This window comes from Halichoerus grypus, chromosome 1 (genome assembly GCF_964656455.1).
Source record: "Halichoerus grypus chromosome 1, mHalGry1.hap1.1, whole genome shotgun sequence".
Classification (NCBI taxonomy): domain Eukaryota; kingdom Metazoa; phylum Chordata; class Mammalia; order Carnivora; family Phocidae; genus Halichoerus; species Halichoerus grypus.
The window spans coordinates 171,334,870-171,352,222 of record NC_135712.1 but is presented as its reverse complement, the minus strand read 5'-3'; the positions used below and the strand labels follow the sequence as shown (position 1 = coordinate 171,352,222).

At 42.7% G+C, this 17,353-nt stretch overlaps 1 protein-coding gene and 1 non-coding gene across 7 annotated transcripts in view; both read left to right on the top strand.

The window, feature by feature from the left end:
- The window catches only part of ITPR1 (inositol 1,4,5-trisphosphate receptor type 1), a 325,747-nt gene that overhangs the window by 11,019 nt on the left and 297,375 nt on the right, over window positions 1-17,353 (top strand). For all 6 annotated transcript variants that reach the window (XM_036075557.2, XM_036075555.2, XM_036075554.2 and 3 more), the window contains exons 3-4: window positions 9,536-9,643; window positions 13,803-13,873. In XM_036075557.2, coding sequence (XP_035931450.1) covers window positions 9,552-9,643; window positions 13,803-13,873 — 163 coding nt within the window. In that variant the 5' untranslated portion in view covers window positions 9,536-9,551. The remainder of the gene's footprint in view (window positions 1-9,535; window positions 9,644-13,802; window positions 13,874-17,353) is intronic.
- On the top strand, window positions 15,970-16,114 carry LOC118525069 (U4 spliceosomal RNA). The gene has a single exon (XR_004911954.1). It is a non-coding gene; the product is annotated as a U4 spliceosomal RNA (small nuclear RNA).

Here is a 17,353-nt window from a genome sequence, read left to right as displayed (position 1 = left end):
CGAGGGCATCTTAAGGAGGCTTGTGCTCCTCTAGAAGGAGTGTCCTTGGCCTCCAGCCAGGAGATCCATCAAATGCGGGCAACTCTTCCTTTTTCCATGCATATTCTTGTTTTCCCTCTGAAAGGCCTTGTGGTTTGCCTGGCTTTGCCCTTGGGGGGCTGCTTGCCCTGAAAGTGAAGTGCGGCTTTTTTGTGTTTGGTGGCAGCTGTGGCCCCCAGGTCTCATCCATGTTTTTGGGGGACCAGCTGCCGATGGCCTCCTGAATCTCCAGGCGCTTTTAAGTCTTCGTGCACGAGCCCTCCCCTCTCTTTGCTGCCTATCTTTAAAGGAAGCCTTTTGGTTTTATTCTTTTTCAACAATCATTTTTAAAGCAAGCAGCAATAAAACCAGCACTAAGTCTTTGGCAAAGGCCCTCTGTTTTTTAGGAGGTGGAGGTGATGTGGCTATGCCAAGAAAGAACAGAGAAGACTGATGGATTTCCACTGGTTACATTTTTTAGCGAAAGAATAACTTTCCAAGTGCACTGTACTTTGAGGCCAAGTGGCAAAACTTACTGACTGAAGGGTAGACCCAGAGGGGCTATGAAGGTGGGATTCAGTCATTCATTCTTCACATGGCTGTACTTTGGGGGCCTGGGTCTTATTGGGAATAGTGGGGAGAACAGTCTGCTGGAGTTGGCACTGATAAATTCAGATAAATACGTCTCACGGTGTGTCCCTTGTCTATATCCATTCATCGTGTGAACTTACTGGTTGATAGGGTTAATCCTCAACTAATGGTAAGCCCTCAAAAATTTAGTAAGTTTAGTATTCACGAGAGTTGAAAATACAACAAATTAGCCAATAAGAATAATCACAGCAAACAAAAGTGTTTGCAGTGTTTTACTTCCTATGTGCTAAGCCCATTATTTTCTTTTACACATTTAATCCTCAACACAACTTTATGAGGCAAGCTCTCATGATCCCCATTCTGCAGATGAGGAAACTGAGTTCCAGAAAGAGTAAGAAACTTGGTCAAGGTTATAAACTTCCTGTCACACTTAGAATAAAAGGCAGACTCTTTACCCTCACTTGGGAAGTCCCACTGGCCCTGGTTTCTCTCTTCTCTGACCTTACCCTGCACTTTCTTCGTTTCCCATTAATGCTCCAGACGTTGTGGCTGGCTGGCTGTTTCTCGAACTTGCCAAGTTCTTTTCTGCCGTAGGGTCTTTGTACTAGCTGTTGGCTCTGCCTAAAATGCTCTTTCGCCTGATTTTTTTGCATGACTGCCTCTGTCTTGACTTTCAGGTCTTAGCTTAAATATCTCAACTTGCACTCTCTGACTAGACAAAAGTAAGTTGTCACATGGTCATATCATTCAGTTTCAATTCTCTGCCTAGTACTTAACACTACCCGATTTGTCTTGCCTGTAAACAAACTCTCTCTCTGCCTCATGAGAATATAGGCATCATGGGAACAGAGACCTTGACTGTCTTCTTTTTATTTATATCCTGCACACCTGGTCCAGGGATAGCACGTAGTAGGTATTCAATGAATGTGTTGAATAAAAAGGCGGTTTCAAATCAGGGGGTCCTCTCTAAAGTCCTGCATGTTGTATGTTTTGTATTTTAATCTTGTCCAATTTTTCATATTAATGCAGTATGAGTCCTAAGTACACAGCCAGTGCCGACCCAAAACTTAAAATTTATAGTAGCATTTTTCAAACTTTTGGGTCTCAGGAACTCTTGACATGCTTAGAAATTACTGAGGACCCCAAAACTTCAGTTGATATGAGTTATAACAATCTGTATTTATCTCGTTAGAATTTACCACTGAGAAAATGAACACTGAGACAACACAAAAAAATAAGCCAATCACACATTAATGCGGTAACATTTTTTTTTTAAGAGGGGGGGAAGGGTGGAGGGAGAGGGAGAATCTTAAGCAGTCTCCACACCCAGCGCAGAGCCCGATGTGGGGTTTGAACTCAAGACCTGGAGACTGTGACCTGAGCTGAAACCAAGGGTTTACATACTGAGCCACTCAGGCGCCCCAGTAACATTTTTTAAAAATGAACAACAGCTGTATTTTCCAAAACAAAACAAAAAATTAGAGAGTGGCACTGTTTTACATTATTGCAAATTGTTGGCCATCTGGCTTAATGGAAGATAGCTTGAGTCACATATCACATACCTGTTTCTGCCTTCAGTCTTTGAGACCTCACATGTCCTGCAGCCTCTGGAAAACTCCATTGTCGTGTTGAGAGATGGAGTGAAAAGGTAAATAGAGTGTTGGTGTTATTATGAAAATAGTTAGGACTTTGAAGAACCTCTGAAAGAGTGTTGGGGTGTCACTGAGAGCCACTAGCTTATAGGATAGCTAGGTTATTTAAAAGGTGGGTGGTGGTATGGAACAGGTGAGAGATGGAGAAGTTGAAGGCTTAGGGAGCAGGATGTAATTGATTATCCCTAAGTCTGGATTTTGTTTAGAAATATATGCATGGGGATGCATTTAAGCTGTTTCTGGGGAAAAAAAGAAAAAAGAAAAAGAAAAATTGCTTCCCAGCTAAAGCACCTCCTGAATTGCAAAGGACACTGAAAACTTGGAAGCTAGTGGTACTTGTCTTATGTTCATCTTTTCCAGATGGGCAAGATTATACCAAGCATTCTAAAAGTTCTGCAATGGGATGGGTCATTAAAAAATAATAAAGCGTGGGTTCTTCTCCATGTCTGAGAATAGTAGCTTCAAATATAACTCCCTTTATAGCTGTTACTCTACAACCCTTACTTAGTTCTCCTTGTAGCTTTTGGACTTAGATGGAGTTATGTCCTATAATAGAAATTAGATTGTTTCAGTGCTTTATTGGTCTCAGGTTCTATCACATCTGGTGTTAAAGACATCAAAGTAGAAGGTGTTAAAAATAGATGAGCTATTCCCTGCTAGCCAACTGTTTAAGAAAGGCAAATGATTACAATCCAGGCCTCTGGGGAGTATTTTGAATGTCTTGAGTGATGTATATAAGATTGTCAAAGCTCAGATAATTGGGTGGTCAAATGCTGGAGAGCTTGGAGATCAGGGAAAGAACGGTGCACTGGGGAGGGGGGCAGGTATGGGGGGGGCTTAGTTCCTGACACCAGTGCTTAGAAGAACCAAATTTAAGGGCAGTGTCAGTGGGGCTCCCCCCTCATTATAGCCCCAAGGGCCAGGTGGCTTCATCTTAAATAAAGGAGACTTGCTTCTGTGTGTCAATAAAAATCTTCCAATCAGAATATTTGGGTCCCTGGCTTTGGGGTCCTTACTTGGTGTAAATAAAGCTTCTGATTTCCTCCCTTGCCTGTCTAGGATTACGTGATACCTTAGGTAACTTCGTGGTTAATGAAAGTGTTCTAATTTCATCTCTTTTCAGGAGTTGCTAACTTTTAAATTCTGAATTGTGTGTAGGCGAGAATTGAGCTCTTTTTTTTTAGAAAAACGAATATAATGCAATTAGTTCAATGTGTACAGGAGAAATAGATGGGAAAAATTACAATAAGTGAGTTTTCTGCCACAGTCAAAGCTTTTAGCAAAAAGAAAAAATTCAAAACCTATCCTGATGCTTAATATGAATATACTTATTTTTCAGTGAGGCTGTGATTTAGCCTTTCTTAACACCAAAGTGGAAGAGGTTCTAAATATTGAATTATTTCTTTGAACAGGTTTCCACCTCACCCCCTCCCTTCCTCCCACAGGGGCCTGGTTTGATGTTAGAAATGAGAGTGGAGTTCTGAGGTCTGGTGGTCTTGGTGAGTTTGGGGGCCAAAAAGCAGCAATACCTTGGATGACCTGTCCAAGTATTACTTACCTCCTAGGCTTACAGAGGATTGAAACCTTTCTGGGACTTGTGTTGATTTGTTTCCAACAGTGTCGACAAAGTAAGAAGCATATATCAAGTAGAAGAAGGACAAGTTATGGGCAGAAGTGAGTGAAAGCTTTGGAGGAAGAAAAGTGAACATTTTCATTTCAGTCTCATATAAAAATGAGTATTTAGTAAGGGCCATGTATTGGGCTGAGTACTTTGTGGGGATTATTTCTTTTACCCCTCATGATGACCCTGAGAGATAAGAAAAGTTCCCTCCTCCCCTTTTCTTTTAATCGGTTGATGGAGCTGAAGTTCAGAAAAGTTATGTCAGTTGCTTAAGCACGTAAAGCTGGAATTCAGACTCAGGTGTTCTGTTACTAGCCTTTTTAGACACACACAAGGCTGGTCAGTGGGGTAGGGGTACTTTCTGCCAGGGACAGAAGTTAGATATTTTTTTTCTGGCTCCCAAATTTCTCATAGAAATCTATTGAAAGTTCTAACAAAGCTCTATTCTCTATTTGCTCCAACAGTATAAACTTGATTTTTGTTAGTTTTAGGAAAACAATCACCTAAAAATACTTTACGTTCTTTTAGGTAACAGATAAGATGACACAATTACTTTGGATCCAAATCTGCTTGTCATGTCCTAGGCACAGTACGAGGCACTAGGATTCAGTAGGAAAGAAGAATTCGGCTGTGCTGTCCTCATGGGCTGACAGTCTAGTGGTGAAGACAAGTTAATAAGCAAACCAGTGAGTTAGCAATTTTCGGACAGTGGTAGCGCCCTAGGGTAATGAGGGTACCATGTGGGGAAGAATGTCAGGCAGCAGTTACAGCTTGTCCAAAGGCACCTAGCACATTGGGGGATCTGGAGAAAGTTCATCAAGGCTAGAGTGTAGAAGGCAGATAGAGAGTACATAGAGATGAGGAGGGGGAGGTAGGCAAGGACCAGATCATGAGAACTCCCAAAGAGATTTTGGAATGTTTTAAGCAGGGGCATGACATGGTCTGATGTATGTGTCTAAAAGATCATGCTGGGGAAAAAAAAAAAAGATCATGCTGGTTGTATGTGTAGAATAGATTGAGGGGGCAAAGAAGGATTCAGAGAGAGTCTTTATGCAGCCCAGTTGAGAAATGATCCTGGCTGAGATTTGGGTGGGGGCAGAAGAGTTAAAAAGAATTGGAGGATTCAAGAGATAGACTAAAACTTAAGATCAGTAAGATTTGATGCTCAGACTTCATTATTTGCTAAATTATTTACCAGCACCTACCATGTGCTAGGCATTGGTGATCGGAATAAAATGGTTTGCAAAACATCCCCAGACCAACTGATCTTGCTTTAACTAGGACAGGGGGTGGGATAGGGAAGAACATGGGCAAAGGCCCTGTGGCAGGGATAAGGAGAGGGAAGACTGGAGGTGCTTCAGGCTTTGCAGTGGTAGATGACATGGGTAGGGAGAAAGAGCAACAGATTGGGCAGACGGGTGAATTCTTTTTGGTACATTGAGATGCTGTTGGTATCCAGGAGCTGAATCCCAGTAGTTGTTGGCCATGAGGTACAGATTTAGGAGGTACAGATTTAGGAATTATAGAAGTCACAGGAGTCAGTAGAGGGGACAAGATGACCAGAGAGGGTGTAGAAAAGGCAAAGAGCAACACAGATTCTGAGACCAGAGATTTGGAGGACCTCTGGTTTCTGTTCTCCAAGGATCTCTCTGAATTTGTGTTTTTATTCTTTTGAGTAGAATCAAATGTCCCTTTTCATTACACATTGCTCAGGGAGCAGTTTCAGTGGACAGAGACCTGGAGCTGAGCCAGCGGGCAGTGTGAGGCTCCCTGCTGAATGAGGAGCCTGACTCAGGGCTCAGTCTCAGGATCCTGAGATCATGACCTGAGCCAAAGTCAGATGCTCAACCAACTGAGCCACCCAGGTGTACCCCCTCCACCCAACTTTAAACAGAGGATCCTTTCCTTTGCTGAGTTTAAATTTTGAAGCCCTAGAATCTTCCTGAATTCCACTTCATCTCATTAAAAAATAATAAAGAGCCAGCATTGAGGAGTGAAAGTCTACCAGTCTCTGTACCAAGCACTTTTCATGCACTGTTTCATCTGTTCCTTACAACAACCCCCATAGTTAAGTGTTATCCTCATTTTCCAGATGAAACAAAAACAGAGAGGTTTAAGTGGGCCGGATGGCAGTGTTGGGCTAATAATCATAGCTTGTATCCAGAGAGAAGGTTGGAGCTCTGCAACTGACCACCTGACCCTTCTCATAGATGTTGTGGGACCAACTCAGAGTTTATTAACAAAGAGCCCTGGGTGTCGATACAGTGTTTGATGTCCCAGGGTCAGGCAGATGGCAGGTTGGCACTGGCTCTTTTTGTACTAAGGGGTCCTCAGCCACTGTGTGGGCAACATGGGAGCACTGGGTCCAGCTGTGAGAAGTTGGCTAGCACAAGTGGTCCAGGATCAGATAAAGAGACAGGTTCTCCCACCCTGTTCTGAACAACAGGAAGTCTTCCAAAAGATTGCTGCCAGGTCCATCACACACTGGCTGACTTTCCACCTCCTCCCCTCCAGGCTCCAGAGGCCTGTTCTGTTCACTTTCTTGGCCTTTGTTTTTCCTTCCAGGATGGCTGGTGATTGCCTCAGGACCTCTCCTCCCTCTCTCCCTTATCCTCCTTCTTCTTCTTCCACTTAACTAATGGTAGGTGAGGGGAGACCTCTAGAGCTGCCAGGCAGACCAGGAAGGCTTTTGCCCAGTCTCTTTTGAGGAGACTTATGGCTTGAGATCCTTGGGAAAGAACTGTACTCCCCTACCCCCCATTTTTGTTTTTTTCTTTAAAATTGGGACCTCTGGCAGATTGCCCATTTGAGGATCATTAACTGTGGGGGATGTCCTGATTGTTTTCTAGGAAAAACATAAAATATGGCTAAAGTTTATTATTTAGTTTTCTACTTAATAAACATGGTCAGGAAGAAGATTAATTTCTTTTTTCTGACTTATCCAAGTGTTATGTGGCCATGGTGGAAAAATGAGGAAACACCAAAATAGAAGAAGGAGGAAATAGAATTGGGCATAACACAGAAAATCAGGTCTTTGTAATCTTACCACCCAGGAAATAAGGGTGGTTGACATTTTACTCCCATGTTCCAAGGGTCGTTGTTGATGAGAAGCTCTGCTTAAGAGTCAGGTAGACCTGAGTTACAACCCTGGCCTTGGGCATCTTCACCTCTGTGTACCTTGGTTTCCTCAATAATAAAATGAGAATAATAGTAGTACCCGCCTCACGTTGTGGTCATGAGGCTTCAGTAAGAGAACATTTGTAAAGGCCTTAGCACAATGGGGGGGGGCATGATGATGCTCGATAAAGGTGAGTCATCATTATTAGAAATGGTAACACTGCAGGGCTGTGCTAGAGAGACACTGTGTCTAGACATCTGTTTCAGCGATCACCTGCAGGCAATATTGAGTGCATCACTCCAGAACACTGAGTTGTGTCTGCTTCTTTCCATGAAGAGCCTGGAATCTTTTAGTCAGGTAACCAGGTGGTGAGGAAAGCTAAGAAAACCAGGGTCACACTGCTACTTCCTGGCCTGGTCTCCACTGGGGCCAAATGGTCCAAAGGACAGAGTTAGTCACACTAGATGAGGCCCTCCTGACTGAGCTGAGGTCATGTACCAGCACTCCCCTGTGTCCTTTGGGGAGGCCAGAGTGTGAACACACCAATTTGGTGTGTCTCAAAATCAAACAGAACTTGTTTTCCAAGAATCAGTCCCAGAACTGTGTTGACTTCCTGACCCTTTATGATAAGTCTTTTAAGTATAAGCACATAAGGGAAATATTAATGCCCTTAGTATTTTTCATTTGTGCCACTTTTTTGGATGTTGTTTAAAACATTGGTTTGCCTTTGGGCATTAGGAAGAAATGACAAAATGATAGATTCGATTTTGGAGAGTGGAACTTGGCTGGCAGATTGTCCCTGTGCACATGATTTGTGTGTCTTTCTACACGGTCTACAGATGCTGACTGTTTTGTTTGAGAATGTGTTCTCCTGTGCTCCCTTTCTCTAGGTATAAGTTCAGGTTCAGTGAAATGGTCTTTCTCTTGCCAGGTCTGGGTTGTTTGGAGGAATTGGTTTTTCCTTGTAGATTCTCACAGGCAATGAACTGAGGTTCATTTTCAGTTCCTTTTCAGCACCTGGCACTCCTTCTAAATAGGAGAAATGCTTCCCTAGCTTTCCTGATGATCATTGCTGCACAATTTTAACGGAAAACAAACTTGGAGCCCAGAAAGCAATTTCAGGAGAGAATACTTTTCCACGCCGTTACAACTCTTGTGGCTTTGCAGGTGAATGATTTCTAGCCAGGGAACTTGAGCAAAGACATTGGAAAAGACGTTTAAGGGGCTCTGGGTTTGGAGGAGAGATCCTGGGAAGACCTGGGTTACCCTGTGCATCTACACCAGATGCCTGATGAAGCCATGGGGAGTTAGCTGGGGTCCACCCCAGCACACTGTCTTCCCACATCACTGAGCTTGGTGTTTGTTTGTTTTTTATTTTTATGTATATATGTATGTATGTATGTATGTCTTTCTTTGAGAGGGGGAGGTGTAGAGGGGGAGAATCTGAAGAGGGCTCTAGGCCCAACACGGAGCCTGATGCAGGACTCAATCTCACGACCCTGAGATCGTGACCTGAGCCAAAATTAAGTCAGACATTTAACTGACTGAGCCACCCAGGTGCCCCTAAGCTTGTTTTTTATTTTATTGTATTTATTTTTAATTAGGTTAGTCACCATACAGTACATCATTAGTTTTTGATTAAGCTTGTTTTTTAAATGTTAAATTAGTTTTTTATAATTGGCTCCCACTTCTCAATATTTATGGCCCTCAGGAAGACTATTCCTATGTCATGTCAGTATTTTTGTTGATACTTGTGTGTGTGGGTGTGTAATCATTTCTGGGCTGTGGAGAGATTTTCTGGAACTTAGAGCCCTTTCTAGGACTGCCCCTAACTAGCCATGTGTATTCCTGACCGGGGTTCTCCCTGGGCCTAAGCTGCATTATTCTTGCCTGCATTGACATGGGTTTGGACCAGGTGCTAAGAACCTTTCTCCTCCTGCAAGTGTTTGGGTGAAGGAGAAGGAAAGAAATTGAAACGGCATTTGGATGAAGTGGGTACAATTGTTGAATTTTTAAAAGGCCGCTAGAGCTTTGTGGTATTTGTTACTAGGTTTCTTTTTATTAATTTTGTTGCTTTGGTACCTCAGCACAGGCACTGCCAGACCCGAGTTATATACCAGGTGTTTCCTTCTGCCTTCACATTGCCTGAGGCAGATTGAGTATGTTAATGTTTCATAAGTCAGACTTTCCAACTCCTAATCACTGCAAGTTGTTGGCTGACTTCCCTGCAGTCTTTAGATTCACTATTCATTATCGAGGGTCCTCAATTTGTAGAATCGGATTTGGGTGTGGTTGTGTTAGAAACCAGCGTTATTGTGGTTGGAATATCCTGAAATAAATGATATATGGAAAAAAATGTTGTTGCATATGTCCTTGCTTGGCTCATTTAAGTGCCTGCCTGTCACACACTCATTTAAATTTGACTTTTAAGTAGGGCGCTTTGGAAAATTGAGCTAAGCCAACTCTCAGTGACTTTTTTTCCCCCTCTGAGCATTTCTTTCCCTCTAATAATGTTGCATATTTTACTTTGTCTAGGCTTTTCGAGAAAGACATGTCTGACAAGATGTCTAGTTTCCTGCATATTGGAGACATTTGTTCTCTGTACGCGGAAGGATCGACAAATGGATTTATTAGCACCTTGGGGTAAGAGCACCTGATATCTTGTGTGGCAGGATTTCTTTAAGACCTCTTAATGCCAGCTTAAAAACTGATTTTCCTAAGATAAGAATGTTAGCATTTGACTTTGGTTTTTCCAGGGGCAATTGGAATCATGATACCAAATCTCATGTTAGCCAGGTTTACCTCTGGCACAAAAATACTCTTTTCCTGTAAGTCCTGGAAGTGCAATATCTCATTAATTAGGACTCTTGTCATTCAGAATTTATTATAATTCCCTATTCCTTATATAAGGGGGAAAGTGCAGAGTATATGGGATAAAATTTTAGTATTATTTTTTACAGACCCCAAAGAAGTGCTTTTTAGCTTTCATAAAAGCTCTTATTTTCATATGCTGACTTGTTTGTCATTTAAGCAAAGACCAGAACTTCTCCGATGCTTATCTCTCTTCTTTGAAGCAGAACCTTGCCTATTTTAAATTGCAGTGTGCATTTGAAAGTTACATATTGCACAAAGTTCTGTAAATCAGATTTTTTTCTTTTGTGCTGTCTTCAATTTTTACCCAACTTTTAAGAGAGGAAGTACATTCCACAATGTCTTTATTTGATTATCTTCTCCCTTCTCCGCCTCCCGTTGTTGAGAAGAGGAAAGGAGAAGTGAAATAGCGCCAAAGGCAGAAAGAAGCAGAATGGAGAATCAAGATGGTTAACTCCAGAAGACATATGAATGGTCTAGATTGTCTTTGTGTAGAAAGGAGGAGTTAGGCCCTGGGGTGGAATTGTTGAATTTGGCAGGAGCTGATCTCAAATGGGGGAAAGGAAAGCCAACACCTTCTCTAAGAACTTCATTCTTAGAGTAGCCAGAGCCTTTCTTTTAATCATAGCTATTATTTAAAGCATGCTTGGTCTCTGGTATTTGTGCAGAATGAGTACTCTCAGGCTCTCATTCAGGTCACTCCAGGCTCAAGGAGCAAATTATTTCAGATGTAGAAGTATACCTCAATTGGACCTCATTGTATAAAAATTTTGTTTTCAAAAGTCATCCGATAAAAAGCAGTCATCCCTGACTCTGTGATCCCCAAATCCAGTGACTGTTTCTTGGTCCTTACCTTTTTTTTTTTTTTTTTAACCTCTCAACACTAAAGACCCACCCTTCATGATTTATTCTCTGTGGGTTTTGGCAAAGAGGCCCTTTGCCGGTTGTGCCTCTCTCATTGTCCCTTTTTACTTCTTGGCTGATTCCTTCCTTTTTCTTTCCCTCATGTTGGAATCTTCCATCCTCTTGTTTTTCAGCAGGTAAAGCAATGGTAATAAGTAGCAGGGGTCACCACTTCCACGAATCCTGTGGATGTTTACAGCACTGTGCTAAGGACTGTCCATACATAATGCCTTTAATTCCTAAACACATCTTTATAGTGAGCGCTATTACTGCTCTTTATGGAGGCAAAAAACCTTGGAGCTTCAGAGAAGTGAGGTCACCTGCCCAGGGTTTCACAGCTGTGAGCATTCCAGACTCCAGGACCAGTGCTTCTAACAGTTGACCTTGGCAGGGTAGACTTTCCATTCTCTACCTTTCCTGACTATCCGTCTCTGGCAAATTGGCTCACCACCCTCCTCACTGTCTGCCCACAGCTCTTACCTGGCTGCCTTGTGAAACCTCAGTCCCACCTTATGCCTCATCTTTTCTCTGTGGCCCCGATTTCTTGTAATAGTGCCATTGCCCCTCCAGTCACCCAGGCTCACTTCCAGTCGGTAGCTGAGCCCACTTGTGGCAGCCCCTGAAATCTTAATGCCACCTTTCCCTTCATCCTCTTCCAGAGCATCTGTTCTTAGAATTCCTATCAGGTACAAATTATTTGCTTTATAAGAGTTTTCCTCAAGCGTTATAAACAAATTATTGATAAGGTTCCCTCTCCCCCACCCTCCACTTTTTCTTTAACGTGCAGATGGTCCATTTTGAATTTGGGGCTCTAATACTTACCTCAGATGAATATTCCTTTGGTTCAAAATGGACTTGGAAAATAAAGTTTGACCTTTTTCCTTTTAATATCTTTAACATTTATGGAGCACCAGTGTGACTGACAGTTTTTGTGGAACTTGGCATCTAGCTCCCCAGCCACATTCCATTTGTATAGATGGCGATTACCTCCCCAATGGCTTTATTGACTCCTTGAGCTTCAGAACTTGAGTTGGACCTTGGAGAGCCTGTGTGCGTGCACATGCAGTATCAGAGGTGTGCTTCTGAATCACGTGAGGAACATGTTAAAAATAAAAGTTCTCAGGTCCCGTCCTGGAACACAGCTTTGATAGGCCTGGGGATGATGGGGACCTGGTATCAGTATATTTTATAAACAAAATGTGAGGAACATCACCCTCCTTGAGACTCCTTGAGACCAACTCTTTAATTTTACAGATGAAGGAACTGAGACCAGGAGGAATGAAATAACGTAGTCATTGTCAAGCTGCTAGTAGGTGGCAAAGGGCCATCTACAATTCATTTGTCTTCTGGCCTAGACTGGGGCCCTTTCTCTTACCCCTTAACCCAGCCCTATATTGGATTCCAAGGCACTCCCACCACTTCATATACTATGTTAGATCTGGTAGCTTTACTATATTTACATCACAGGGGCTCCAGGTGGAAGTTTTCTATGTTCACATTCTGTTCTTGATTTTTGCATAAAAACTCAAGCCATTGACCACACTCTTCCTCTTCTTGATGGAGAGAGGTCTTGTGTCTTAGACCCAAAGGCAGCAAGCTGCTGGTGGGCTACTCTGGCCGCTTTGATTCACCTACCACATAGATAACTGAGCACCTTTCCTGGGCAGGAAAATGTACTAGCGTGGGCATCTTTTGGGCCACAAAAGCAGGCACTTCTCTGCCCCTAGGAAGCTCTTAGCCTACTGCACCATTTGTGCTTCATTCAATGAGGTGAGGAGAGGCAGGGAATGCTGACTCCAGGAAAGGCTCAGGAGGAGGGCCTTCGTGGTGAAGATGGGGGCCCTGAGTCAGTCTTGAAAGACAGGCCAGACTTTAGGAGGTGAAATGGAATTTTGGAGGAAGGGGCAGTAAGAGTAAAGGCAAACTATTTAATGGTGCCTTGCCTTTGGGATAAGGAGCCCCACAGACTAATGGAAGAAACCCCGGAAAACCGTAGTATATTAGTTGTCAGCAAGTTCTGTGGTCACTTGGCAAATGACCAATACCTGTTATAGGAACTTGGATAAGTCATTTAAACTTCTCAGCCTCGGGACACCTGGGTGGCTCAGTCAGTTAAGCGTCTGCCTTCGGCTCAGGTCATGATCCCGGGGTCCTGGGATCGAGTGAGTCCCACATCGGGCTCCTTGCTCGGCCGAAAGCCTGCTTCTCCCTCTGCTTGCTGCTCCCCCTGCTTGTGCTCGCTCTCTCTCTCTGACAAATGAATAAATAAAATCTTAAAAAAATAAAAATAAACTTCTCAGCCTCAATTTCCTCATCTGTTCAAAAAGCACATTATTTTAAATCTGTTCTTCTAAAAGAATTGTACACGTTAGTTTGGTCAGTCTGCACTTCTAAATACTGGGTCTGTATATAAGTTGGGCCTGGTTGTTTATTTATAACTTTTTGCACTTTCCCCACCTCCATTTCGATTTCCAGTAATTCCATATGATTCTCTCTGCCGGCAGCTTCTCAGATGGCCTCGGGCACAGTTAGTTCCTGGCTGTATTTTGTTCTTCTTTCTCTATAGCCCTTAGGGTATATTCTCTTTATTAATTTGCTTTTGTGGCTCTTGCACTAGCCTTGAGCTCCCTCAGGGCAGGGCCTGGTTCATATTCATCCTCACATTGCAGGGCCCAGCACTGTGCCTGGCACCAAATGGACCCCTCAGCTACCATGAGCTGAATGCGTTCACCCCTTGGTACGCCTCCCGACTTCAACATTTTGCTCAAATCCATCATGGATATGGTTAAGGGAAAAGAGCCACAGAAAACAGTAGGTTAATATGTGCATTGCAGAAGCAGAACCTGGGCTTTTGGATTAGGTTTAGCTCCCTGCATGGGAAACCTGTAGCGTAAACAGGCCCCTGGCAGGAGAACATGGTCATCTAAGTTTCGTACAGGAACAGCACTGGATGTTCAATTTTTGCATAGTGCTTAGGTTTTGTTTCCTTAGACTTGGCTTGATATAGCATTTATCCTTGTCTTCACAGCCTGGTTGATGATCGTTGCGTTGTACAGCCAGAAGCCGGGGACCTTAATAATCCACCCAAGAAATTCAGAGGTAAGTTGATGACCTTGGAGTGGGCACCTCCCTCATTTGAAAATTCATCAGATGTGTTGCTGTGTGTGTGTGTGTGTGTTTAATAAGCAATTGTAGGTTTATTTACTTATAGTTTTTAAAGTATGATTTCAATTCCAAGCTTTGTGACCTTTTGAAAATGTGTAAGTTCAGCGTCAAGATTGGAATTAGAGCCTTCATTTGTATATTGCATACATGTTGATCAGTGCAAATTCAGCTTAAAGCCTTACATTTGTGCAACTATGTCCTTAAACAAATAGGATTTATGGATCTCGTCACAAGGAACATATGTTATTGCAGCAGATCTCACTCTGCCTTTGGGGGCTCTGGTATTCTTAGATGCTTCAACCTGGTGGGAGAAGGTGTCGGTTATTGCCCTTAGTTTTTGTTAAAAGACCTACTCAGGATAGCCTTCCTACCAGTAGCTTCCCACTACTGGCTTTCTTTTTAGGCCTCTTATATTTGGTATCTTCCTCTGAAGGTAGCTTTAGTTTATTCCAGAAGGTGCTTAAAATATAGTTGGGATGTTAAGATGTTAAACAATTTGTTTTTCTTCTTTGCTTTTGTGGTTCATAGTTCTCGACTCCAGCTGCATAGTAGAATTACCTGCGAGAGATTTAAAATTAAACAGATACTCAGGGCCCCACTCCAGACCAATCAAATGAATCTCTCGAGGTATGGGCCCGGGCACTGGCATTTGTTTTTTAAGCTTGCCAAGTGATTTTTTTTAAATTTTGAGTTGGGGTTGAGAACCCATTGGGTTAGTATTTGACTCATGGCCTCAGTCCCAAAGGGCTCAAATCTTGCCATTTTTAGGTTACATCATTTGAGTGAAAAGTTCTTACTGTTAGTTAATGTAGAAACTGTTTGACTTTTTTGGGTAAAAGCTAAAGGAATTAGAATAAAATAGAAGGCAGACGTTCAGATGGAGAGAAGCCATTTAGAAGATGTTTGATGTTGAACTGCATCCAGTTGGCATGAGACTATCAAGAGAATATTTTCACCTGGGAGGTGGTGAGGGGGACTGTTGAAAAAGAAAATTGTTGCCATAAGCCCTGTGCCACAGGATCCTGAGCAGCTGTGGCCCCTGCGGCCTTTTCTTTCCAATCCTTCCTCCGTGGCTTTTTCTAGAACAGAATCCTGAATGCAGCAGAAATCAAAGATTTGATCTAATAATCATAATCCAGGCAGTTACTTACAGAATTAATTCTCTACACTGAATAATAAAATATGCCTCAGTTTATCTTTTTAACAGGGCCAAGATCAGTAGACTCTGTGCCAGGCACTGTGCTAAGGGTTCTGTGTACATTTTTAGCTCATGGGTTCGTCTGTCCACAATCCTTTGAGGATTGAAGTCCTCAAAGGTTGAGGTTAAGTGTCTTGTCTGAGGTCACACAGCTGGTGATGGATGGAGTAGGAGCTATAGGTCTCAACTTTGGCTAAAATCACCTGGGGGACTTGGAAAACTACTGATGTTGAAGTTCCAACCTCAAGGATGATCATTTAATTTGGCATCGATGGTTTCCTTTCTTCTTTTTTTTTTAAAGCTTCCCAGGTGATTCTTCTGTATGGCCAAGGTTAAGCACCACTGCTAATAGAGCCTGGGCTATAAACTTTTGGCTTTATTACTTAGGGGTGAGCTGGTTGGAGTGTGGCTTATGCAGCTGGAGCCAAGTGGAAGGCACTCATTTCTTGGATTCAGTGTGAGCTCTTATCCCATTCTGCTCACAGGCCTGCTAGCTGTGAAAGGAACCTGGGAAAGATGTTCATGCCCTGTACAAAGTGAACTAGTGGCTATTTGAATATGGGGTTTAGAATGTTAAAATAAACAGGACCATAGCCAGGGGAAGTCAGAAGACATATTTTCCTGGCACTAGGGTCAAAGTGCCTGGTGCTTCGATAGATATCTGGTGGCCGATTGGAGGGACTGTTTTGAGGTAAGAGTGACAGTCTGATAGAGTCCATTTGGAAAGAACCAAACTTTGTTTATGGCCCAGCCTGGTTCTACAGGTGGTCACATGACAGTGACCTGATATATGTTGACTGCTTTTCCTCATAAATTAAAAATAAAGGTTTCTAGCTTTGCGCAGTGGCAGTATCGTAGCCAATGAGGTTTATCCGAGGCGCGATTATTGCTAATTGAAAAATAAAGGTTTCTAGGTTGTGAGGTGCTTTGCACTTGTGGGAAAATCTGGTTCCAAACAAGCCCTGCTGCAGGTTTTGCAAATGTAGGTCAGGACTGCCTAGATTCCTCATGCTGCACCCGAGGCCCTCGGCATGCAGGTGAGGGGCCCAGGCAGAGGGCCTTGGAGATCTCCCCCTTGGAATCTGGGCAATGAGGATTTAAACACTTTCCAAAGCAGCCCTTCAGTTCTAGTATAGCATTCTTTGAAAAAAAAAAAAATTTTTTTTTTTTTTTCCCTAAAATGAAGAAACCGATTTCTCTTTTGGAAGTGATTATTGCCTTTCCAAATACAAGTGTATTTTGAAGTTGAAGTTATTTTGATATTTAGAAATTGTGCATAGGGCAGTTGGACAATTTAGAGGCATTTCTAGTCCATTTCCTTGCCGTGCCATTACACCCTGGAGTTTAACAAACACATATGGAAAAGTGAGATGCTGGCAAGCAGCCGGCTAGGATGATGGAGTCTTTATCTGAGCAATCAGCAGAGCTACATTTAGTCATTTGGATTTGTTGTTGCTTCCATTGTTTCCTTGCCAACTTATTTCCTATATTGAGAACCATCATAACCTGTTCTTAAGTAAATGGAAACCAAAGACCTATTTATGTAATGCTCCCTATGGCTTCTGACTTGGGGTTTTTTAATTTTGTGAGCTCCTCTTGAAACCTGCCACCCTTGTGGTGAATAGCATAGGCCCTAGGATCAGGCTTTCTGAGTTCAAATCCAAGTTCTTAGCTGTGTGACCCTGGACAAATTGCTTAACCTCTGTGAGGCTTGGTTTTCTCATCTGTAAAATGGGAGGTGATGTTAGTCGCTACCTCATAAGGTTACTGGGAAGATGAAATGTGTTTCAAATTCAGTACTGAGGGAGCCTAGCCTTTGGTTCAGGGCCCAGGAAGCCTTAGTTAGTCCTATCTTTTCATTCCCAGTACTTAGCACAGAGGCTCGCACTCCTAAATGGTGGCAGAAGGGAATCCTATACACGAATCCTGTAATGATATGAGAATATTGTTTCTCATTTTTGTGTCTAAATGCTTTTGTGGGTAGGGGTGTGCATGGGGACCCAATGGCCTAGATTTGAGTCCTGGCGTTCCTATATACAAGCTAAGTGGCCTTGATAGATTAATTTTTCTGAGCTTGTTTCCTTACCTATAAAATGGGTGGGAGGGAAGAATTCCTTCCCTGTAAAGGTAATAGGATTGAAGATAATATGGCCAAAGAACCAAATAGAGTACGTGGTTGGTACACAAGATCTGGTCAGTAACTGGTAGCTGTTATT